The sequence below is a fragment of the Balaenoptera physalus genome, assembly GCF_965194825.1.
Source record: "Balaenoptera physalus genome assembly, chromosome: 19".
NCBI lineage: Eukaryota > Metazoa > Chordata > Mammalia > Artiodactyla > Balaenopteridae > Balaenoptera > Balaenoptera physalus.
The window spans coordinates 13,787,317-13,813,503 of record NC_138900.1 but is presented as its reverse complement, the minus strand read 5'-3'; the positions used below and the strand labels follow the sequence as shown (position 1 = coordinate 13,813,503).

Sequence of the window (26,187 nt, the reverse complement as noted above, 5' to 3'; positions counted from 1 at the left end):
CCCTGGCCCTTGGGGAAGAGGGACTTTCACCTGTAGGCAGACTAGAAGCAGATCTGCAAAGGGGGCCTAGGCATGGCCTCCCAGCTTTCCTCCATAGCCAGGGCACCACAACCGTGCACAACCATCGATTTCTGGAGGACTTCTGTTAAATAAAAAAGGTTTGTGACCAAGTTCCTGGCCAGCCCGCCAGCCCACGGAGAGAACCCATGGGTTTCCCATGAGGCCATGCCACTCCAGACCCTCCCACAGGTTCCCTTGAGGATGCTTTTCCTGGGCTCCCCACCTAGGCCCTTGGGGTTCCGGAGGAGATTGCATCCTATGGGTCGGAGCTCGCAGAAGCGGCCCAGGACGCAGGGCCTGGGGTCGTCGGCGGGGGGCAGGCAGGTGCGGAGGACGGGCCACAGGGCGGCGTGGTCTCGGGCCAGGATGTTCAACCACAGGGCCTGACAGTCCACCAGGGCGCGCCAGCGCCGGCAGTGCCCGAGCAGCACGTGAGGGGGCACGCGGCTCAGCACCATCTCGAGCAGCTCGGTGGGCAGTTCGCTCAGACCCAGTGCCTCCTCGGTTTCGGGCTCCCCAGCGGGGACTCGGGCGGGCAGGCCCCCAGAGGTCGAGTTGTCCATGGTCTTCTCACCAGGCCCAGCTGCAACGCGGGGGAGCCAGTGTCATACTTCAGGGTGTCAGGGACCTGCAGCCTCTACCAGCCCCGCCCCTGCCAGCCACCCCCAAGGCTGTCACCCCCTAAGCCCCCTCAGCCGCCTCCCCATCCTCACCACCCCCAGCCCCATCCTCAAGGCCCCAAACTCCCAACCCGTCCTTGCCAGCAGGCGATCTAAGCCCCTCTCTACCATTTGCATCACAGCCCCCGGCAGCCAACCTCCTCTGCGACCTTGCAGACCCCCGAGTCCTACCCTGCCTCTCAGCCAGTGCTCCTCGCAGGCAAGCCTTCATCTAGCATCATGGGCCCCCGTCTCTACCTCTGCCCTTTTTATGCGCCTGCCCCTCCCTTCTTAATACCCAACACCACTGCCGGCCACCTCCCCCTCCCATGCTCTTTCTGACTCCACAGTCTCTGCCCGCCCCTCCTTTCTTACTGTCATGCCCCCTCCTCCCTCTGCCTTGCCCCGATTTACTAGCCAGCCCCTCCTGTGCCCACCTCCTGTATCCTCCAGACCCCCGCCTCCTTCAGGCTGTATTTGGACTGAGGTGGAACTGCCCAACCAAACCTCCCAGAGTAGGGGCTGCCAGGAGCCAGAGTCTGTCGCTCTTTGTGCACACCAGTGGCCCCTTGGAGTGTCCCTAACCAGGCTGTAAGGCCCTTGGTGCTGAACAACTGCTGCTGTTTGGGTCAGACACCTGGGCAGGAGGCTTTGTATTCATTAGGTCGTATAAAATTCTCATCACCTTTAAGGATCCAGCCTCACTAGCTTGGAGATCATTGCACAGGAGAAAACAGGCTCCAGTAGGAGCCAGATGCATTTCTATCTGACTCCCTAAATGAGTGCTGTAACCAGTAATAACCCCAGTCAACCTTCATGGAGCCTCTTACTACCAGTCAGGGTAGCAACCCCCTGAGATAGGTATGGCTATGTCCCCACTTCCCAGGTGAGAAAACTGAGGCCAAGTGACCTGCCCAAATCAAACAGCTAGTAGGTGACAGAGCTGGGATTTGAACCTAACCAGGCTGCATCTAGAATCCTTGCTTTTAATCTGTATACCAACTCTACCCAATAAAAATAAAATGTGTGCTACACATATAATTCTTCAATATCAGCAAGTAAAACCAGACATGGTGTCTTGCCCACATGGAACTTACCTTCAAGGGGGAGAGATATGGTAAACAGGAGACAGAACAAACAAGTTATATACTGATGGGGAAATCATTAAAAATAAAATCTGCCAACCCCCCAAATCCTCTTCACAACTGTAGAAAAGATTCAAAGAGTTTTATTATGGAATAAACATTAAATCAGACTGTAATTCACATAGGCCATGATGAGCAGTGGATGTGACGTGGAAATTGTGTAGTGTGTAGTGTAGGTGATCAGTGCCATGGGAAGCAGAGCAGGGAAGGGGAAAAGGGCCATAAGCAATGTGGGTGGGGAGATCCTGAATTCTGAGAGATGGATTGACTATTATATGGGCCAAATTTATTTTCGATACATACACTGTCAATAAAATTATTACTATTGAGGTTTTCCAACATATCCCAAAGTGGAAGAGTATAAGGAGCTCCAGCAGTTAACTCCCGACCCATCTGGTTTCATCTCTACTCCCACCCACTTGCTCCCCCAGGCAATTTAAAGCAAACCTTAGAAACCACACCCTGCTGCCCATAGCAGTACATTTTTTTTTTTTTTTTGGCCATGCTGCAGAATGTAAATTGGTGCAGCCGATATGGAAAACATTATGAAGGTTCTTCAAAAACTAAAAATAGAGTTGCCATATGATCCTGCAATCCCACTCCTGGGCATATATCCAGAGAAAACTATAATTCCAAAAGATACCTGCACCCCAATGTTCATTGGAGCACTATTTACAATAGCCAAGACATGGAACCAACCTAAATGTCCGTCCACAGATGGACGGATAAAGGATAAAGATGTGGTACATATATACAATGGAATACTACTCAGCCATTAAAAAAAAGAATGAAATAATGCCATTTACAGCAACATGGATGGACCTAGAGATTATCATACTAAGTGAAGTAAGTCAGAAAAAGATAAATACCATATGATATCAGTTATATATGGAATCTAAAATATGACACAAATGAACTTATCTATGAAGTAGAAACAGACTCACAGATATAGAGAACAGGCTTGTGGTTGCCAAGGGGGAGGGGGTTGGGGGAGGGAAGGATTGGGAGTTTGGGATTAGCAAATGCAAACTATTTTATCTAGAATGGGTAATCAACAAAGTCCTACTGTATAGCCCAGAGAACTGTACTTAGTGTCCTGTGATAAGCCATATGGCTAAACAAACAATAAAACCCCGAGAAGAAACCAGTAACAATCACAATAAATCCGTGTTAGTGAGACTGTGGAGTGATGAAATAAAATGTATATTTTGAGGCAGGACAAGAGAAAATTAAAAATAAAATTCTCTCCGTGTGCTTTTTTGGGCCTCCTCTGTCCCTCCCTAATGTAACGTGTGCCTGCATTATGCAATCAACCAGAGCTCCTCAAAGATGGCAGTGCCTGCTCAATTGTAAAGATCATTTTTTCCCCTTTCTTCTGACGTTCGCAATGTACCTTCCTGAAGAATAGAATTCTTTCCCAGCTCTGTGGGGGTCATGGTGACTTGCTGCTCGTTTTGTACATTCTTACCTGGACTAGGTATCCTTGGTGAACTTTATGTAAAATATCATACGTCATTTTGTTGTACAATCATTTGTCTAGAAAATGTATATGACTGTACCTTCGACTTCGAACAGGCAGAACAGTTCTCAGAGCTTCCTGAGAATCTGCTTCCAGCATTATAACCCTGTTTGGCTTGAAGAAAATTCCTTTTTTTTTTTTTTTTTTTTTTTAATGTGGGATCTTCCCGGACCAGGGCTCGAACCCGTGTCCCCTGCATTAGCAGGTGGATTCTTAACCACTGCACCACCAGGGAAGCCCTTTTTTTCTTTTTTAACTTGAGAGTTTATTGAATTTTCATCGACATTTTCTTGGCGTAGGCTGCAGGATATCGGAGACACCCACCAAAGGACACCAGGAGCCCCCCACCCTGAAACTTTGAGCCCCACCAGCTTCTCGGTATTCCTCAGGTGCTTCTCCAAGTTCTCCTGATATCCGGACATCATTGCTTAAATGCTGTCCTGAATTTTATTCCATCTCTTTTTCTTGGGACTTGGAGTCCTGAAGGGGTTCAGGTACATTTCCTAGGCAAGGACCTAGGGGGAAATCTGGAGCGAATTGGGTTGTCTTGTCCTTTTTTAAAATTTGGCTTAAATTGGAAAGATTATGTGTATATGGTCTGAACAAACTGTTTGCTAGTGAAATGAGACACTGAGTCTGCTCAGCTCTGAAGGAAAAGGGACAGCTGCTCCTGCTGGCCACGAGGTGGTCTGAGGTGACTGAGAACCTAGGGGAAGTGTCTGAGAGTCAATCCTCGTGACCTGTAGCAGTCCCACAGAGGATCCCACTACAACCATTAAGTAAACTCTGCTTGTCATCGGGGCGTAATAAAGGCTGATCATGTGCCCCGAGCACCCCTGGGAGTTTTAGACCACTGGAGGGAGAAAGTGAGACACGTAAGAGAGTCGAACCAACCCAAGGATAGAACTCCCTTGGTGAACAAGACTCAGAAGCAGCACGCATTCGCTCCATCACAACCGCCCTCAGAAAGTTGTTCAGATCATATCTGAATTAGGCTGCCAAATTAATAATGGGAAACTGTGCCTCAGAGGCCAGACAGCTCCTGGATGGGCAGCCACTGGCGGGAACTCTGCCTGGCTTCATGTACAATTGCAGCAAAGCCAATGCTCGAAAGCACTTATCTTAACTCTTAAATGGCCAGGAGGGAGCTCTTTTCACATTTTAGAGAAAGTCAGCTTGATAAAACACCTTTTCAAAGTTCTGACCCCAAGAGAATAAAAGTATTCCTAGGAGGGACTTCCCTGTTGGTCCAGTGGTTAAGACTCCACGCTCCCACTGCTTGGGGGCACAGGTTCGATCCCTGGTTGGGGAACTAAGATCCCGCATGCCGTGAGGTGGAGCCAGTTACAAAAAAAAAAAAGTATTCCTAGGAGAAGGCTTGAAGTTATAACGTTTATTACATCCTTGAAATGTAAACACAGCCCACATCATCTGAGGATACAGCCTTAGCTCAGTTAGTAGAACTTAAAACTGAAAGGAAGGAAAAACAGGGAAAGAGGCTTTTTAAGTTCAAGCAGGAAAATTATGAGGTCTCTGTGTCTGTCTGGATGTATCTATGTCTGTGTGTATGTTATAAATATGCTATGTCCCTACCTCCAGACGGTGTTATCAGAATTAATTTGTAAAAGAGCTCTGTTTAACGGACTTAAAAGCAAGTGCTTACAAATCAAATATTTCTAAATGTTACCAAAAATTAACCCAAATTTTTAAAAGATCACGTGATCTAGAATTAATCTTTAATGACCAAAAACAAGTTTAAATTGATGGTTTAATTAATATAGACATGTCTTTAGAGTCATCAACGTTAAGTATAATACTTTTATTGTACCTAGGGTTACTGAAAGTCAATAAGCTCATGTTATTTATGTTATAAAATTTGTCAACAAATAATTAATGGTATGATGATATTTTCACAAGTAATAAAATAGAGATAAATGGAATAAAAGCTTTTGGGTGATGCTTTAAGAATAATATGTTTTATTGTATGTCTACCTGCAAACAATTTCTCCAGATTTTTGGCAGCTTGAAACTTTAGAGTTCTGCTAACTCAAATTAAATGTTGCAAATTCATTGAAGGTCTAGATCATTTTTAATAAGATAAAATACTAAAACGTTAATTGCTAAAGAAGTCTCTGTTTACCTACTCTTGACCTCTTATTACAGAGAGACTACATATGTTTGAAACTATTAATAGATATGTTTTGTGCTTTATTGAAAGATTGTACTATGAAATGGCATATATTTCTAGAAATTAATTTTTAAAAGGGAATACTGAGAAGAGAGTTTTATGCATGATCAAGACTAAGTTTAGATTGAATTTAATTAAATAAATGAATTTTAATATTAAAGGTAAAATGATGTAAAACTAGAATTTGGTTTTTTCTCTGTTGAGAGGGCAAAGTTTTCCTGAAATATGGATCTGCTTTTGATAACAGATTGTAAAGTTTCTTTACCAGTGACTTCCTGCACTTGCACATCCTCAGGGCAAACATGAAGCTGTGGGTTGGTGAGTTCAATATATCATTTCCATAAAACTTAAAAAATAAAACAATGGTATATAATAATTGTGGGCCAGGTACTTCCTTGGTGGCGCAGTGGTTAGGAATCCACCTCCCAATGCAGGGGACGCGGGTTCGAGCCCTGGTCCGGGAAGATCCCACATGCGGCGGAGCAACTAAGCCCATGCGCCACAACTACCGAGCCTGCGCTCTAGAGCCCGTGCTGCGCAACGAGAGAAGCCACTGCAACGAGAAGCCCGCGCACCGCAACGAAGAGTAGCCCCCGCTCACCACAACTGGAGAAAGCCCACACGCAGCAACGAAGACCCAACACAGCCAAAAATAAATAATTAATTTTTTAAAAAGATTAAAAAATAATAATAATTGTAGGCCAAACATATGTAGAAAAAGGAGAACGTAACCCAAAGCGTGTGCCTTCCCAGGACGGTGGCTGGGGGTGGGGAGTGGCATTGGAGGGAGGGGGCAGATATGGAGTGTTTGGTTTGTCCCAGCTAAGGCTTGAGACCTGGCAGTCTTGGCTTCAGAACTGATGCTAATGGTTCCTCTAGGCTCCATGCCACGTTCACAGACTGCTGGTGAAGGACCTGGGGCTCAGGGCACCTGCCTCCACCTGCCCCCGGAGAGCCAGCTCCTGGCTGAGACTGTCTTCCTCCAGTCACTGCCCTGATCAGATGCCCCGCACAGCAGGTTAGAGGCGGGCTCAGGAGCCCCCCTCCCTGTGGACCGGGGTTCAGCTCTGTGACTTTGGGCAGGTTGCTGCCCTCTCCAAGCTTCATTTTCTCATTTTGTAAACTGGGATGGTAGCAAGGCCTGCATCAAGGGGGAGTTGAGAAGAGTTGATGAAATAGTGCTCCTGAGGTAAAGGGATGCCACCTGACTCAGACGTTCACAGGCGTCCTCTGCTGCTCGTAGGAACAGACCTTGGAGGCAGGAGGAGAGAGAGAGATGATACAAGTGTCAGGAGAAGCAGGTAGACTGGACCAGGGCAAGGTCACTGGGGAAGGGCCAAGTGGACGGGTTCTGAAAAGATCGGTAATCGGAGCTGACGGGATTTGTGGAGAAATGGATGTGGGTTGCAGAGCCACCCTGAGGGTGTGTGGACTTTCAGGCTAATATTTTTTTCTATGGAGTCCCTGTCTATCAGATGATTTGATGGAAAAATGTGTTACAAAATTCATGGACCCATGTGAGGTATAGTGGTTTACCAATGAAGATTTAGAATAATAGGTAGAGAAGAGGTACTTAGGTATTTGCTTATCTTTCAACCCCTGCCAGTGAGATTCTTTGGGATGTCCAAGTACCTATTGCCAGATGTGTCCTGTCTGGCTAATTTAATAGCCCTCATCATCGCCCGAAAGAGGCAGTGATGCTGTTATTACTCACTGTTCTTGCCTCTGCTGATCTCAAAGGCCATTTATTTAGCTCTGCTGACATTGGTGCTCATGACACTGCCTCATCCATTGGGCCATCGTGACCACCAGCTTCTGGTGACTCTCAAAGGTTTGACTGGGCTTCGTTGATCATGACCACAAATGCAATTCTTAACCAGAGAATGCAGGAAAGTGTGAGCGGGAATTTCTCTGCTTGTGTTAAAGGATCATGTGTGGGATTAATAGGGTGGATGTAGGACTTGTCTTCTGACCAGCTCTTTCTTACACTCTTTAGGCCAGAATCCCTGAATTCCTAGAGTCTTTCAACCCTGACCATGTCCTTGCTTCCATAGGATGCAGGAAGGAGGCAGGAGGGAGTTTGTGGAAACCTGGGAAGATTTGTTTCCTCACCTGGGTGGTGGGTACACAAGTGTGTTTGTCATAATTCATTAAGTGGAACATTTATGTTTCAGGTACTTTTCTATATGTATGTCATATTTCATAATAAAAAAAGTTTAAATAGTTAAAAATGACTTGGAAAAGTAGGTTCATCATAGCCTTATCTTACAAACTGGGCAGACTGGAGGTCTAGGGTATGATAGTAATTGGAAGGGATGTGTGTGGCACTTGCTCTGTGCTGGGCACTGTTCTAAGTGGTTTATATCTATTACCTGGTTTAATCCTCACAACAACCCTTTAAGACAGTTACTATTAATATCCCCATTTAACAGATGGAGAAACTGAGGCACAATGAGGCTCAATAATTTCCCTAAGCTTGTCAATGCTTGAGCTAGATCTAAATGCAGGCCATCTGGCCCCAGAGTAGATGCTCTGTTCACCACACAAGATTCTTCTCTCCAAGGAGGGAATAAGAAATAGGGAAATGGGAGTATATTTCTCAAAACACAAAGGTATCTAAAAAGAGAAACTAGAAATGATTCTATGGCTGTCCCGAGGGTAGGGAAGGGCCATGTGTATGACCAGGACAGGGGAAAGGGGCCGTAAGTGAGCTGTGACTCCTCTTCCACTACATCAGGGACAAAAAGGTACAATCCCAGTAGGGTTTTTGTTTTTTTCTTTAATCTTTTGGCCAGGCAGCGAAGCATGCGGGATCTTAGTTCCCCGACCAGGGATCGAACCCGCACCCCCTGCAGTGGAAGCGCAGAGTCTTAACCACTGGACCGCCAGGGAAGTCCCCCAGTGGAATTTTTTAACCTGAGTTGGCAGATGGAATTCAGGGGCTGCATGAACTTGTATTGGAAAAACAATTTTCCTTTGACAACCCTTCAACTCAATAGTCCTCAAAACGTGGTTTGGGACCCAACCTATTTTTATAATAATACTAATATGTGTTCCTCCTTTTCACTCTTTGGAGGCTACCTGACCTGTGATGACATCATCGCTGTGATGGCTAATGAAATGTATGCACGTGTATTCTTGCGTTTTAAAAATTTCCCAGTTTGGACTTCCCTGGTGGGGCAGTAGTTAAGAATCCACCTGCCAATGCAGGGGACACGGGTTTGAGCCCTGGTCCGGGAGGATCCCACATGCCGCAGAGCAACTAATCCCATGCGCCACAACTACTGAGCCTGTGCTCCAGAGCCCGTGCTCTAGAGCCCGTGCTCCGCAACAAGAGAAGCCACCTCAATGAGAAGCCCGCGCACTGCAATGAAGAGTAGCCCCTGCTCGCCACAACTAGAGAAAGCCCGCGTGCAGCAACAAAGACCCAATGCAGCCAGAGATAAATAAATAAATAAATAAATACCTCCCAATTTTGGGAATTCCCTGGTGGTCCAGTGATTAGGACTCAGTGCTTTCACTGCCAAGGGCCCAGGTTCAATCCCTGGTCGGGGAACTAAGATGCCACAAGCCGCGCAGCACAGCCAAAAAAAAAAGAAAAAAGAAAAAAACACTTCCCCGTTTTATTTTCTTACATGGTAAATATTAAAAGATATAACCCACACATACCAAAGCTCTCTGGGGTCCTCAAAAATTTTTAAGAGGGTAATGTTTATGAACTGTTGCTGTAATTGAAATTTACCAGGTCCTTCTGCCATGGTGGGTGGGGGCGAGTGTTGGAAGGGCCAACCACAGGACAGTTAGCAGATTTCTGGCTTTGTCATGAGAAGAAATTACAGCTGTTTTCAAACCCCACTGTAGTCGTCACAGGACTCTCAAACATCGTCTATACACTCAACAAAATTTCTAAATTACTATAATTTTCGGACCTGTCCCTAGATCTTGAAGTTTAATGCACTGATAAAGAAGTACATATATTACCATATTACATATCCAAAAAAAATTGTGTACCCGTAATTCAATAACATCCGTTTCCTTTGTATCCTGTGTTTTTTTTTTTTTCTTTTTAATGCATGTAAAAACATGGTTTGGAGAAGGGCTTCACCAGCCTGCCACAGGTGACTTTAGCAAAAAAACGTTCGTAACCACAGCTCCTGGAAGACCACCAGAAAAACTAGAACTAAGGGGAAGTTAAAATTGCTGAGGGTGAGCAGGGTCTTGAGGGTATTTGAGTATGGCCAAGAGAGTTGCTTTTTATTACATTTTAAGCTGTAATGGAGACTCCAGAAGGTGGGGGAAAAAATCCAAACAGTGCAAAAGCCCATCTTGAACCACCCCTACACCCTCAGTGTCAGTCTATGGAATCAGGGTCCCCAGTCTGCAGACACTGCTATACCTGAATTGACAAAGCCAAATCGTGGAGTCATTTTATCCGCAGACAGGAAGACGAGACAACTAAAACCTGGACCCTCTGACTTTTCCTGCTGCTCTGGGAAAATACCCAAGGGTATTTTGCAGCAAGCCACTCACAACCTTTAAACAGCTCACAAAGGTTCACAGAGAAAATTCTCACTTGCTCCCACCTAGACCCCAGGGCAATTTCTGGAACTCATGCATTAATAATAATAAAAATAACAGCTGATTCTTGTCCAGCCCTTACTCTGGGCCAGTTCCTGTTCTCAGCGTGAAATTTCATGTGTCAACTGGTTTAATCCTCACAGTGGCCCGTAGTGCCCATACTGTTACCACCCTCATTTCACAGGTGAAGAAACCAAGGCCCAGAGAGGTCGAGTAACCGGCCTCGGGCGCACAACTCAGAAGCAGCGCTGTCTTTCGGTGCACTTTGATTTTCTGTTTTCAGCATGCCCGGGGGCCTGAGGAGGAACCGGCGGGGACTAAGCTTGCAGGGTGAGGAAGGCGGAAGGAACTGCCGAGAATACAAAGCAGGCGCCGCGGGAAGGGATGGGAGAATGTCCCCACACCCACCTCGGTCGCAGGCGCAGGTGCCAGCACACCTGGGCACCTCGGGATCCGGCAGGGCCAGAGCTGGGGCCCGGTGTCAGTGCCCTGGGGGCTCCGTAGCTGCGGGGTGGGGCTCCTGGGGGACGAGCATAGACCTCCTGTCCGGGCGCTCACCTGGAGGCCGGCTTGGATGTGGCGGCAGCAGCTTATCAAATTTACCTAGGTCCCCCTTCCCTCGCCCAGCCCGGGGAGGCGGGGGGAGGTGGGCGCGTGGGCATGGGCCGCCCAAGACCGGCCGGACCTGTGGAACCCGGGGCCCCAGCTGTCTGGGGAGGCCGTCACCTGGAGAAGGCAGGCTCTTCCGGGGCTCGGATTGCTGTGGGCGGCGGGATGTCTCAGCGCCTACAAACTCTTAAGATACCGCTGTCGCACTGGTGCCCCGAGACGCGCATGCTGGGAGTTGGCGCCCCAGAGGGTGAGCCAGGGACCTGGAGGGAACCTCCAGCCCCAGCTCCCGGCCCCCAGACTGACGGTCCCGGCCTGGCTCTGCCCCGGCAGACAGGCAGGTCCTCGATGAGCTGGAGACCGAACTAGAGCGGGAGGGGAAGGGCTGGGGAGAAGGAGGGTGGGTATACAGGTGCAGGGCCAGGGGAGACAGGTGGAGATGGGGAGGAACTGGGGTCACTAAAGGCAGAATGGGATGCTGGGTAGGGGGCAAGGAGGACGGGGTTGCTCCAGCTGGGGTGGAATTCTTGGGTGGCCTGGGGATGGAGGGGGGGATTGGGGTTACTACGATGGAAATGGAAGGTTGGAGGATGGAGTAGAGGGCAATAAGGTCTCTGAGGGCAGGGTGGAATGCTGGGGATGGGGTTGCCAAAGGCAACTTCCTACACTGAGACCCCCCAGCCCCACTCCCAAGCCTCTTGCATTGAGAGTGAGCGGTGGATAAGAGCAAGGGCTCTGGAGCCAGGACCCCTGGGTTCCAATCCCCGCTCCACCACACCTGAGCCATGCAACTGAATCACTTCATTGCTCAGCTTCCTCACCTGTGATATGGGGCTGATGGTCACAGTGACCACCACACAGAGGAATGTCGTCAGGCTCCCATGAGTTAATCTATGTAAAGTGCTTAGCAGCCATCGAGGCTCAGAGGGCATTTGCCTCTCAGTAGTGATGATTGTTTTTGTTTTTTCTCCCGCATCTGGATAACCATCCCTGTGAAGACCTCCCTGCCGTCCTCCCTCCCTCTGTGTGACTTTGCCTGATTCCCCTTCTTTCCCCATCCTCCCCAGCCGCTCCTGCTGTTCTGAAGGGATCTGACACACTTTAGACCCTTCCCCTTCCCCCTTTCTGCTCCCCACCTTCCCTCTACCATGTGCTCCCTTCGCCCCTGCTGGTCCTGCTGCTGTCTGCTCCTCTTTTTCTCCCTGGGGGTCCAGGGGTCCCCAAAGGCTCCCAGCGCTGCCCCTGTCCTACCCAGGTAAGTGTCTGCGACCTCTCCCTGGGCATTTCCCAGTGAGGCTCAGGAATCCCACACTGATTGCTATGGGAGTCTAGGCTGGTGGTTCTTCCTGAGCCTCATTTGTCCACCTCTGTTAAATGGGAATTATAAGCAGCGGCGCATCTGGCTGTGTGGGAAATGATTCTGGAGCCCAGCCCATAGTAAGCGCTCTCCTAAGGGGGCTGCTGTTGTCCTCGCTCATTGTGTTCCCACAAAGCTCCCTCCTGGTCCTTGATCTTAGGGTGGAAGTGCAAGGAGGTAGTAAGACCTTGGACTCTGGACCCTCTGCACCCAGACTTCCTGGGTTTTAACCCCAGCTTTGCTGCTTACCTGCCGTGTGAACTTGGGCAAGTGACTTAACCTCTCTGGCCTCAGCCTCCTCATCTGGAAAATGGGGTAATATTAGTGCGACCTCACAGTGAGGAGTAAGTGAAATATCACCTGCGAAGCAGCAAAAGGGAACTTGGCGTGTGGCAGTGGTTGTCACACGTTTTTGTCTCAGGACGCCTTGGCACAGCTAAAAAAATTATAAGAACCTTAGAGAGCTTCAGTTTATGTGAGTTATATCCATAATAGCTGCCATAACAGAAACTAAAACGGAGGCATTTAAAAATATTGGTTCAATCATTAAAAATGAGCAATAATAAACCCATTCAGTAGTAAGGTAGATGACATTTTTCATGAAAAATAACTACACTTTAAAAAAGAAAAGGAATATAGTGAAGAGAGGCATTGATTTATATCTTTTTAAGTCTCCTTAATTACTCCTCCTATCTGTGACAATTCCTCAGTCTTTGCTTATTTTTTTGTGTCCTTGACACTTTTTTTTTTTTTTTTTTTTTTTTTAAATTTTATTTATTTATTTATTTATTTATGGCTGTGCTGGGTCTTCGTTTCTGTGCGAGGGCTTTCTCTGGTTGCGGCAAGTAGGGGCCACTCTTCATCGTGGTGCGCGGGCCTCTCACTATCGCGGCCTCTCTGGCTGCGGAGCACAGGCTCCAGACGCGCAGGCTCAGCAATTGTGGCTCACGGGCCCAGTCGCTCCGCGGCATGTGGGATCTTCCCAGACCAGGGCTCGAACCCGTGTCCTCTGCATTGGCAGGCAGATTCTCAACCACTGCGCCACCAGGGAAGCCCCCCTTGACACTTTTAAGGTCGTTTCTTAAGGGTTAGTTGCAATGAGAATCTGAAACCACATGAATGAACTGGCTTTGGCATTTGCTAGCTAAGTGACCTTGGACAAGGCACTTTGCCTGGAGGCCTCTGTAAAATGGAACAAAAATAAAACCCATCTCACTGTGAAAACCCAGTGAGATCACAGCTGTCCTTTGTTTGGCCTACACAATAATGATAATAATAACAAATATACTCTTACAAGTGATTCAGATGGAAGACTCATTTAACCTCTTATTGGACCTTAAGCTGTAAGTACTATTGTTCCTCCCATTTTACAAAAGAGTAAACTGAGGCTCAAAGAGATGAAGAGTCTGACCGCAGGTCACATAGTCTGGAATTTGAACCCAGGCAGGCTGGCTCAAAAGCCTGTCATATTTGTTTTTAAAACTGTAAATTTTGTACTAATTTTAGATTTAACAGAAATTTTGCAAAAATATTAGAGTTCTTATATCCCCCTCACCCAGTTTCTCCTAATGTTAACATCTTGACATTTTGGAGTACTGAGCTGTTGTCTTTCTGATTTTGTTTGGGTTTTGTAGGATAGTCCTCACTTGGGGGTTATCTGCTATTTTCTCATGATTGGAATTAAGCGTATTGAATTACGTATTTTTCTGGCAAGACTGTCCTAGTGGGATGTAGTGCCCTTCTCAGTGCCTGGTATCAGAGTGTTCATGACACTGACATGTCTTATTGCTGTCACTGGTAATGTGAACCTTCATTGCTTGGTTAAAGTGCTGCCTGCTGGGTTTCTCCACTGTAAAGCTTTTATTCTTTCCTTTGTATAAATATCTTTGTAATAAATATCTAAGGGAAGATTCCTTAAGACTGTGGAAATCAGGTCTCTCCTGAAATTTTTGTGCACTAATTTTAGCATTCATTGGTGGCTCTTGTCTGCAACAATCATTAGCATGGGGTGTCCCTAATTGTGATTTTGTAACTTTCTAATTCCCTCTCTCTGTCTAATTGAAATTTTACTGTAAGGAAGGGCTATCCCTCCCCCCCTCTATTTATTTGTTTGTTTGCTTTGATTATTTATTTATTCAGCATGGACTCTCGGATATTTATTTTATCCCACAAGTTAAACTCAGTACTATTGCTATTTATTTCGTGGCTCAAATTGTCTCTGATTTGGTCTTTTGGAATTCCTCCAGCTTGGCTTCTGTGTTCTTTCCACAACCCCACTCCCATCATGTCTTCAGCACTGCCTCACCTTGTGGCACCACCAATTATTCCAGACTCATCTTGTATATTTCCTACCCGATCTCTGGAATCAACTACTTCTCCAAGGAGCCCTGGTTCCTTTGATGGGAGAACGGGTATTTAGAAACTAAGATCTGAGCACTAGGTGTGCTCACTGCTACTGAGGCATTGCTGCTCCTAGGCCCTCTCACAAACAGAGCTTGACAATATATGTGGGTATGTTGATATGCATATGTACACACCTATATTTCTGTATATATATGAATGTGTATATATATATATATATATATGTATATATTTATATATAAAATACCATGAGATCATACTGAAACATCTGATTTCAGTCCACCATCAAGGGTTTATTTTAGCCTTCTTTCCTTATTTGTAACTTCTTTCTCCACCATTGAGAAACCAAGCTCCCCCTATCTACAATAGACTTATTTATTCGTTCAGTGCTAGAATAAGCATCAAGTGGTTTCAGAATCGTTTGCCTGTATCCCTGTGAGGAACAATTACTAGATGATGGCATTTATGTGCAGTCCTTTTTCTCTGTAGTCTTACTGTCCAGTCAAAACACGAATGCTCACTGTGACTTTTCTTCCCCAACACTTCAGTGTAGTTATTTGTCTTTTAATATAGTTACAGCCATTTGTTAGTGTTTATGTTCCATATTGGCTTTCCCCACAACCTGGGTGGCTTTAATTGTTAGTTAATTTTTGGGGGTGTGTGGAGGAACTATGAAACAAGACTGTAGCTCTGGGACTCAGGATTATAAGAAAAACACAGACTCAGAGAAGTGTCCTCCCTCTGCATCCCGACTACCTACTCCATTCCCAGTCCCCCTTTTTTCTACCCTTCCCCCATCCATCCCGTGTAATCCATCTCGTAAGTTTCTGGTGTATTCTTCCTGTATTTCTTATGTACAAATAAATAAGCAGGTACTTGTGTATTTTCTTATATCCTCTTATGTGAGGAGTAGCTGACTATAGATACTCTTGTGTACTTTGCTTCTTTTAACATTATGTCCTGGGCGTCATTCACCCGTTCCTAGAATTTGTCCTCTTTCTTTTTGACAGCTGCGAAGTGCTCCACGGTATGAATGTTACATAGTTTGTTCAGTCATTCTCTTATGTATGGGCATTTCTGTGGTTTCCGATATTTTGCAATTACAAACAGTGCTGCAATGAATACCCTGTGCACGTGCGTTTTTGTACGCATGTTGCAGGAGGAAGACCTCAGGCTCTTTTTTTAAAAAAAATATATTTATTTATTTATTTTTGGCTGCTTTGGGTCTTCATTGCTGCGCGCGGGCTTTCTCTAGTTGTGGTGAGCGGGGGCTACTCTTCGTTGTGGTGCGCGGGCTTCTCATTGCGGTGGCTTCTCTTGCTGTGGAGCACGGGCTCTAGGTGCGCGGGCTTCAGTAGCTGTGGCACGTGGGCTCAGTAGTTGTGGCTCGCGGGCTCTAGAGCGCAAGCTCAGTAGTTGTGGCGCACGGGCTTAGTTGCTCCGCGGCCTGTGGGATCTTCCGGGACCAGGGATCGAACCCCTGCCCCCTGCAATGGCAGGCGGATTCTTAACCACTGCGCCACCAGGGAAGCCCACTCATGCTCTTAACGTCATCCTATACCACACGGTATTTTTAAAACCTTGATTTGGTTGCTGACGTTTAAGAATTAGGAGCTATCACTTAAAAGTTTGTATGTCTACTCTTACATGCTTTGGGAATATAAAAACCACCATATAAAGATTTGCTCTAGAAGTTGACAGATTGAGTGGTACCGGGCCTACTTCATTCACAGCAGCCATCCCCAGAGCTGAACGATGGCTCCTCTCTGAGACAGGGCAGGCTCTACGCTTTGCCACATACCCCACGTCTCCCTGCTGCCTTCCTCCTTACAGCTGGCCCTTGTTCCCATGTATATTACCTAGCTGGCCTCTAGACATCTGAGTTTACAACCCCTAAACTATGTCATGTGTAAAATATGTGGAACAGGCCTGCACACAGTAACGATATTAATAATAATATTCATTCACTCATGTAACCCTGACTGTACTAGGCACTGTTTCAAGTACTTTACTTTTACTTATTCATCTAAGCCTCACAGAACACTATAGGGAAGACACTATTATTATTCCATTTTACTGAGAAGGAAACTGAGGCTCAGAGAGGTGAGGTGACTTGCCCAAGGAAAGCACAGCTTGGAAATGGTGGAACGGGGATTGAACTTGGAAAGCTCCAGAACCTGTGATCTTAACTACTAAATGTTCAAGAGCCCCTCAGTCTCTCGTTATTGCCCCTCACTCTCCGCACATCCCTCCCCACCCCTGCCCAGGCCCCACCGCCCGACCCCCATTTCCTTTCTCTCCAGGTGAGCCAGGCTGGATGACGGTAACTTGGACCACATGGGTCCCAACCCCCTCGGAAGTGCAGTTTGGGCTGCAGCTATGGGGGCCCCTGCCCCTCCGGGCTCAGGGCACCTTCAGCCCCTTTGTGGATGGGGGCATTCTCCGGCGGAAGCTCTACATACACCAAGTCACACTGCAGGGGCTGCTGCCCGGGGTCCAGTATGGTGAGAGGGGCCCGGGGCCCAGGTGTTATGGGGGGAATGGGAAGAGAAGCTACTATTGGGCTAGGGGCTAGAAGCTACTATTGGCAGGTGGCTCAGGTGGGCTGGTACCCCTTCTGCTTATCTGCAAGCCTACTGTATAAGACGCTGGGATGAAAATGGAAGGCTGGGGACCTGGGGTGAGGTCAACAGAAGGGGCATAGGGCAGACCCATTCCATCCCCGCACAAGTTGAAGACGGATGACGGTGAAGGAGACATCCTGGGGCGCCCCTCCACCCCACTCCCCAGCCGACTGTGACCTTTTCCTTTCCCCTCAGTTTACCGCTGCAGCAGTACTCAGGGCCGGAGCCGTCGGTTCCTCTTCAGGGCCCTGAAGAATGGGCCCCATTGGAGCCCCTGTCTGGCTGTGTTTGGGGACACGGGGGCTGACAATCCTAGGGCCCTACCCCGACTGTGCAGGGACACCCAGCAGGGCAGGTATGACGTTGTTCTTCATGTGGGTGAGGCATCGGCCAGGGTGCGCCTGGAGGTTTGGGGTCGGGGAGGGGGAGCTTGGGTGGGAGGCAACGCCAGGACCACGGAGGGGACCTGGGCCGGGGCTAGCGTGGCTCTGAAGGATGGGGGGTGAGACTGGCCACAGAGACGGTGCTGTGGTCACCCAGGCTGCCCAGGTTAAAATCAATCTTGACGCTTCGAGCTACGTGCGTCGGTTTTCTCCTCTGTGTTATTGTTATAAGGGCTAAGACTGGGTTAGAATTCATAGGGCTGTTGTGATGACTAAACAAGGCGATATTGCCTGTCCTGTTGTAAGTGCTACATAAGTGTTGTCATGATCATTTCTGTTGTGATTTGAGAGGACGGGAACCAGACGGGAGATGGAGATTGGGGCCGATATGGTTCAAAGCCGTAGTAGACTCTGGAATTAAGCTCCCAGGGTTCAATTCCTGGATCCTCACTAACCAGCTCTGTGACCTTAAACGAGCACTTAACCCCTCTGGGCCTCAGTTTCCCTATCTGAAACGGGGATGATAATAACATCCACCTCAGAGGGTGTTTTGAAGATTCAGGTGATCGAGCATGTAAATAAAGCATTTGAAAATGTGCCTGGTACAAAACCAGTACCTGACTAGACTATGTCAGTCTTTTTTTTTTTTTTTTTTTTTAAGTCACCCTTATATATATATTTTTTGTTTATTTTGGCCCCTCCGAGCGGCATGCGGGATCTTAGTTCCCTGACCAGGTATCGAACTCGTGCCCCTGCAGTGGAAGCGCCGAGTCTTAAACCACTGGACCACCAGGGAAGTTCCCAGACTATGTCAGTCTTCACGTTGTTATTACTCTGAGAAGGGATGAGGTGGCGGCTGGTGTGCTCAGAGCACAGGAGGCCGGCAAGGTCCTGCAGGGGTCCTCAGGGACCAGAGGCTCAGGAAATGGTTCCAAGCGCACACGCGGGTGGGTGTGAGGTAGGGATCGGAGAACCGGGATGCCTCACGGTGGGGGCGACCGGGACTTGCACAGCCCGCACGTGACCAACCAGGTCTCTCAAATCTGGAGAAAGCAGAGCCACGTCTGGGTCCTCATTCTCTCCTCCACCCCCCCCAGGAGACTTTGCCTGCAGCATGGATCAGGAAAAGCTCGCATCAGGGACAAGTTCATGAATCTCACTGAACCTGTGGCCGCCAGCCTGCCATACGTGACGTGTCCTGGGAATCACAAAGAACGCTAGTGAGGCCTGAGGGCTTCGGGGTGGGCAAGGGCCTGGCCAAAGAGAACAGTCCTTCCTAGTGTCTCACCTTAGTCTCTCGTACTGCAGCAGCTCATTCGTGGAAGTGAGAGGAAAGGAGATGAGGGCTGGGCTGGGAGCCGGGCCTGGCCTGACAGTGGGAGGTGGGGGTGAGTGGGGGCACCCAGACCCTCCCCCCACCGTTTTACTTCCTTTTATCCAGCAACTTCTCCAACTACAAAGCTCGCTTCAGCATGCCAGGGAACAGAGAAGGCCTGTGGTACAGGTAACCTGGGGGGAGCTGGGGGACTGGCCTCCCTCCCCTGAAGGATGGGAGATGCAGGAGAGACCCCAACTTTTACCCCTGCCCTTTGAACCTTCCAGCTGGGATCTGGGCCTGGCACACAGCATTTCCTTCTCCACTGAGGTATATTTCTTTCTCCATTACGGCACCACCTGGTAGAGAGACAGTTTTGATGGCTGGAGAGCGACCTCCAGGTAACCTGTGGATGTCCCCCTTGGACCTGCCTCGCCTCCCCCTCCTGCAATCCCTGCCCCTCACACTGCGCCCTTCTCTGCAGAAAGCCAATAAGAACCGGACAGCCCCGCCGTGGATCATTACCATGGGTCACCGGCCCATGTACTGTTCCAGTGCTGATTTGGATGACTGCATCTGGCATGAAAGCAAGGTGAGGACCCCCTCCCTGGGGAAAAGGTGCTGAAATCCAGCGGTTGTGGGGGTTGGCCTGAGTCACTCCTCACCTCCTTGCTCATCCGGCCCAGGTTCGCAAAGGCCTCCTCGGCAAGTTCTATGGGTTGGAGGATCTTTTCTATAAATACGGTGAGTGACCCCAGGGGACTCCCCAGCCCCAGGCCCCACATCCCATCTCTCCTGGATTCAGGGACCTGACCCCCGTCTTGCTTTGTATCAGGGGTCGACCTGCAGCTGTGGGCTCACGAACGCCTCCTATGAACGCCTGTGGCCAATTTACAACTACCATGTGAGGCCTGGGGTGGGCTGAGACCCATGTGGCTGGTGTCAGTGGACCACCCCCTCAACGTCAGACCCCCGGGGCCTGGCTGGGTATGACAGGCCCCTCCCCTTTGTCCCTTCTCCAGGTATTTAACGGCAGTCGAGAGATGCCCTACACCCACCCTCGAGGCCCCATCCACATCATCACCGGATCTGCCTTGAGCAGGGTGGGGGGAGGGGAGGTGCTGCTTTGGCCTCTGATCTATTGAGGGCTGCACTTGTACCAGCCCGGGTGCCTCATCCTTTATACAGCTGCTATCTCTTAGGCGGTTAGATGCACCTAGTATCAATAGCATGCCCATTGCACAGATGTGGAAACAGAGGCTCAGACAGTAAAATACTCCTTCAGAATCACAGGATCAATAAGTGGGGGGGGCAAGGGGTGCTTGCCCAGGTCTACTGGATGGATCCAGGGCAGAGGGCTTATTATTATCATTGTAACTGGACTCCAGACTTTATTCACATTGCACCAGCTTTCCCACTAATGACCTTTTTCTGTTTCAGGATCCCACACTGTATTTAGTTATTGTGTCTCCTTAGTCTCCTCCAAACTGTGATGGTTCCTCCGTCTTCCCTTGTCTTTCATTCAGGCCAGTTGTTTTTTTCAGAATGCCCCTGGATCTGCGTTTGTCTGATATTTTCTCCTGCCAAGATTCGGGTTATGCATTTGGGACCACACAGTCACAAATGATGGTCTGTCCTTCTCAGCGGGTCATACCGGGGGGTCCACGTCCTCACTGTGTCTCATTCCTGGAGGGATTTCTCTGAATCACCTGTTTAAGGAAGTGTCTGCTGGGTTCTTCCTCTGTAAAGTTGTTATATTTCCCTTTTTAGTTGATAAACATCTTGGGGGAGAAGCTTTTAGACCCTGCAAATGTCTTGTTTCTCCTCCAACTTTCACCTGCTGATTTTTGAACCCATCAGTGGGTCTTGTCTGTTACAGGGATTACTGGGGTGTTCTACTGGGGATCTTCTATTTCCCTCATTCCTCCTCGATTTATTAATTAGCATCCTCCTATGAGGAAGAGTTGTCCCTTCTGCCCCATTTATTTGGTTAGTTAGTTATGGATTTATACTAGTACGGACTCATGGGTAATTATCTTCTCCCGTGGGCTCTAATCCAATACTCCTGCTGTTCATGCTGCTGCCTAGATTGCTCTAACTTTGGCCACTGGGAACTCTTCAGATCAGGCCCTGTGTCCTTTCGATGTGTCCCTGTCGTTTCGTGGGCTCTCTCTTACTTTCTGGCACTCCAGGGCGCTCCAGGATCATCTTCTGTCCCCCTACCCCGACCCGCCGAGCCTTGGGATCAGTCACTTCCACAAGAAGCAAGGGCTTATCTTTTAAGCTGTTTCTTACAAATTAGTGAGATCAAAGTAAGAACCTCTCATGATAAAAATTCAAACAGAACAGAGGGCAAGAGGTAAAACTCTCCACACCCTTCTTAGTCCCACTCTCAATGGTTACATCTCGGGTGGCATTTGAGAATATTTTCCATGTATGCAAATGAGGCATTGTCTCAATAGAGATGTGTTACGGCATCACCCACTTTTTAAAAACCGCTTGGATCATGCTTCATACCCTAGCAGTTCTCAGCCTTGGTGCACGTTAGAATTACCTGGGGAGGTTTTAAAACTCCACTGCCTGGGCCCAACCCCAGAACAAACACCAGAATCTCCGAGGGCTCGGCCCTGGCATTGCCACCCCTGTGCGGCCACCACCTGCAGCAGGAAATAGAATGTTGTCAGTACAGGTGGCTCCTCATAGCAGTAGATGATCATTATTCTGGCCTTAATCAGTGCAGATTAGCTTTTTTCTTTCATTTTAAATTTTGAAATTATTTTAGACTTACAGAAAAGTAGCAAAAATAATACAAAGACTTTCCATATCCCCTTTACGAAGATTTCCCAAATGTGAACATTTAACCACACTTGTTTCAATCTCTAATTTTGTCTCTCTGTCTCTCTAAGTGTGTGTGTGTGTGTGTGTGTGTATACATTTTACTATTATTTTCAGATCCGATGAAGAGTACGTTGCAGAAATGATGCCCCTTTATCTTTCCATCTGTATTTCCTAAGAAAACGAGGACATTCTCTTACATCAGTACAGTATAATAATCAGATTCAAGTAGTTAACATTGATAATATACCATTATCTAATCTCATTCAAATTTAGCCAGTTGTCCTATTCATGTCCTTTAAATTAAAGAATTTTTTTTTCTGGTCCAGAATCTAGTCTAAGATCATACATTCTACTTCCGTGTCTTATCTCTCTCCCTTCCTTTAATGAGAAACATTTCCCCACTCTTTCTTCATTCTTCATGACTTTGAAAAATTTGAAGAGCGTAGCAAAGTTGTTTTGTAGACTATCCCTCAGTTTGGGTTTGTTTGATGTTTGCTGGTGATTAGATTGAAGTTACACATTTTTGGTAAGAATAGACAAAAGCGATACTGTGTTCTTTTCAGTGCACCCTATGAGGAGGTGCGTGGTATCTCTTTAGCCCCTTTAAGTCTCAGTTTACACATCTTCTCCACCATAGTTACGATTTTCCCCTTTAAAATTAACAAGTGTCTCCTGGAGGTGCTTTGAGACTACACAAATATCCTGATATTCCTCAAATTTTCACCGCTACTTTGACCATCCATTGATGGTTCTGGCTTCAATCAGTTATTATGATGATGGCTGCAAAATGGTGAATTTTTTTTGTTTTTGAGGGTGGTGGTCCCTCATCCTTTCTGCTCACATTACCTGGCTTTCTACTGCAAGGATAAGCACTTCCTCTCTCCCAGGCAGTGATGATTTTAATAGCTTTCGTGGAGAGTCTACTGTGCAGCGAGGATTGAGAGCCACCAATTTCTTCTATTCTGTAAATTGCATTTTCCCCTTAACCATACGTCTTGGCAATTTTTCTATACCGCCTCACTTTGTGATGGCTACCCTATAATTTATTTAACTGACCCCCACTGATGGCCATTTGGCTGGCTTCCAGCTCAGGGCTTTTAGAGAAAATGCTGCAGTGGACAGTCTTGTACAGCCATGCACTGTTCTAGAAGTCAAAGAACCAGGAAGCCTGGTTGGGTCAAAACACTCAACTGTGAGCATTATCAAGGTCAAGTCTTAACTGACTTTGTCTTCCTTGGGGGTGGCAGGGTCCCGGCCTGGCAGGTCTTTTCTGCTCCCCAGTGGGTACTCCACCTGCGCCAGCCCTGGGTCTAAATGATTCTCTCCGGCAGGGTTGTGAGGAGTGGCTGACCCCCTTAACCCTCTTCCCGCGGCCCTGGAGCGCCGTTCGCATCAAAGAGTACGGGTACACATGGCTACACAACCTCAATGGGACCCATGTCCACATCCAGCAGGTGTCTGGCGACCAAGTCAGTGAGCAGTGGCCCAATCACCTGCCTGAGTAACCAGGCCTTGCATGCTCTGGAGCCAAGTGGTTTCAAAAGTGGACGTGAAAGCTGGAAATCCTGGGTTCAAATCCTGACTCTGCTATTTACCAGCTGGATGACCTCAAGCAACTTTGAGCCACAGTTTTCCCATCTGCAAAATGGGGATGTTAATAGTTTCTACCTCACAGGATTGAATAGGGGTTGAATGACTTATTATATATAAAGTGCTTAGAACAGTTTCTAAAACACGGTTGATTCTATAGGTATTTATCAACATGAAGCAGGGGAAGAAAAAGGTAGGTGGTGGGAGACAGGTAGAGGGAAAGCAGTATGATGTGTGTGTGGTAGGGATGGCTTAAGGTTAGATGGACCCAAATAATCATGGCTCACCTTTCTTTATTTCTGTCATTGTAGTTTTATAAAGGTGCTAATAACTATGATTGATTGAACACCTGTTGTGTTCCAGACTCTGAACTAGATGCCTTATATTTAGTCCCTTTGATCACCACAACAATACCATGGGACAAATTTTCTTTCCATTTTACAGCTCAGAAAGGGGAGGTAATTTTCCCAGGGTCACACAGCCAGAGGGTGCAGAACTAAGATCTGACCCCAAAGACCATATTCTTTTTATGATAAATAACTATTTACTGAGTAGCCCATACACCACAGGCAGGCTCTTGTGTAAGTTATCTATTCAGTTCTCCCCATTTTATGGAATATAGAAGTTAGGCTCAGAGTAGGGTCATGTGCTGAAGGCCACATAGGGAGTGGCTTTGCTGGGATATAAAGTGAGTTTGTCTGACGCCAGGGTTTGTGCTCTAATAATAATAGCCTACACTTACCCAGGCCTTGCCTTGTGCCAGGTTCCCTTTTCAGCCTTTTCCAAATATCTCACTTAATTCTCACGATATCTGTGATGTAGGTACTATTACTATCATCCTCACTTCCCAGTTGAGGAAAACTGACACCGAGAGAGGTCTAACAGCTCACCCAAGGTCACAGAGCCTATCAGAGGCAGAGCTGGGATTTGAACTCAGGCCACTCGGCCCCAGAATCTGGGCTTTCAGCCTTCATTACCTCCTTTTTTTTTTTTTTTTTTTTTGTCCCTTGCAGGATGGGAAGATTGTGGACGATGTCTGGGTGGTGAGACCCCTGCTTGGCCGTATGATGTACCTCTGGGGATGGAGACAGCTTTCATCTGGAACCCTGGGCCTTGCTACCTAGGCTGGGGTACCCAGGCCCGGGAGGGGGTCAGGGAGGTCCTCGACTCCTCTACCTTCCTAGGCCCCATGTGGGGTGGATGCAGCCCCAAGGGAGCTGGAGCAGCTCTCCCCTCCCCGAGAAGTGGGGGTCCCAACCTGCTGTGTTGGGAGAGCACCTGTACGGGCAAAGTGAAGCAAGACAGGTCTTGGGTGGCACAACCCTGCCCTCCTGCATAGCATTGACTGAGCAGAGTGTCCACAGGGCCTCAGGAATAAAGAAGCTTATGGCTGTGTCTCCGTGGACTCTGAACTTCTGCTGGGGATGCCCCACTGGGCCGACTCCTCTCCTGACCACCGAGCACGGGCCATCACCAGCCCCAAGTCAGCAGGGGGGGCATGGCTGTCATGACACCACTGTCCAGCAGGTGGCGTCGGTGACTTTCTCCTCCAGGCCGGCCCTCAGTGCCAATCAGAGGCCTGTCTCCAATGGCCCAAGGAGCGCTAACCAGTGTCCTTCATGCCTCAGTTTCCCAGCCTGACACTGACTTATTCTGGAAGGGGGGAAGGGTTAACACTCCTAACTTCCAACTGGGGCAGCTGACAAGCTTAGGAGCTCACGGAGCTGCCATTTTCCTCCCTTTTTAAATTTTTCCCCCTCCCTCTGTTTCCCTTCTTCCTTTCCTGTATTCAATCAGTATTTATTGAGCACCTGTCATGTGCCAGGACCTGTTCTCCGTGCTGTGAACAACACAGAGATGTCTGCCCTCATGGAGCCGACATTCTTTCCAGGGTATCGGACAGCAAACACAATAAATAAGTAAAACATATAATGGTAAATAGTGATAAATGCACAGAAAAAGCAGGAAGGGGGATAGAGAGTAGTGGGGGGCAGTGGCAGTTTTCGCGAGGGTGGTCAGGGAGACCTCACCGAGAGGGTGATGTTTAGATCTGAAGGAATCTGAAGGAGGAGCCATAGTTCAGGCAGAGGAACAGCTAATGCACAGGCCCTGAGACAGACGCACGCCTGTCCTGTCAGAGGGGCAGAGGGAGTGAGAGGAAGAGTGTGGATGAGGGCAGGGAGGTGACTGGGGCAGATCGTGTGGGGCCTTGTGGGTCACAGGGAGGACTCCATCCTTTATCCTGAGTGACATGGAACCAAGGGAGGGCTCTGAGCTGGGGATGGACAGGATCTGACTCCAGAGGTCCTAGGCAAAGGCTGGGCTCTGGCCCCAGGGCTGAGGGCTCCCCCGAGAGAAGCCTGTGAGCCCCTAGCTCTGCAGGCTGATGGCACACGTATTCCTCCATTGTGCCATGCAGTTTCAGCCTCCTCACATCTTTTTCCCGCCCAGGCTCCACTAGGCCCAAGGCTCCTTGCAGTTTCTTTTTTTTTTTTTTTTAATTTACTTGGTTGTGCCGGGTCTTAGTTGTAGCAGTCGGGTTCCTTAGTTGCGGCAGGCAGTTTCCTTACTTGTGGCTCACCGGCTTCTTAGTTGTGGCTCGAGAGCTCCTTAGTTGCAGTTCACTGGCTCCTTAGTTGTGGCATGTGAACTCTTATCTGCGGCATGTGGGATCTAGTTCCCTGACCACGGATTGAACCTGGGCCCCCTGCATTGGGAGTGTGGAGTCTTAACCACTGGACCACAAATTTGTAAATGCTCTTTACATATAAAGGACAGGAAGCTTTGCTTGCCATCTATATATTGCCACTAATCTTTTTCCTTGATGTATTGAAATTTATCATTTTTATGAGGCCAAGTCCTCCTCGCTCTCCTCACCTGTATCCATCTATTGGGGGTCACCTCCTCACCAACCCCTCCAGGAAGCCTGCTATAGGTGGCTCTTCGGGCCCGATTTCCTCT

At 48.1% G+C, this 26,187-nt stretch overlaps 1 protein-coding gene across 1 annotated transcript; it reads left to right on the top strand.

The window, feature by feature from the left end:
- The first annotated feature begins 11,547 nt into the window (after positions 1-11,547).
- ACP7 (acid phosphatase 7, tartrate resistant (putative)) lies at positions 11,548-25,902 on the top strand. Its single transcript, XM_082437194.1, is given in 17 exon segments — positions 11,548-11,992; positions 11,994-12,013; positions 16,780-16,980; positions 17,296-17,478; positions 18,581-18,607; positions 18,610-18,703; positions 18,925-18,987; positions 19,086-19,150; positions 19,153-19,175; positions 19,179-19,199; positions 19,283-19,390; positions 19,485-19,542; positions 19,634-19,665; positions 19,667-19,702; positions 19,821-19,892; positions 22,968-23,105; positions 24,240-25,902. Coding segments are annotated over 17 exon segments (1,338 nt in total). The 5' UTR covers positions 11,548-11,906; the 3' UTR covers positions 24,351-25,902.
- The last annotated feature ends 285 nt before the right edge of the window (positions 25,903-26,187 follow it).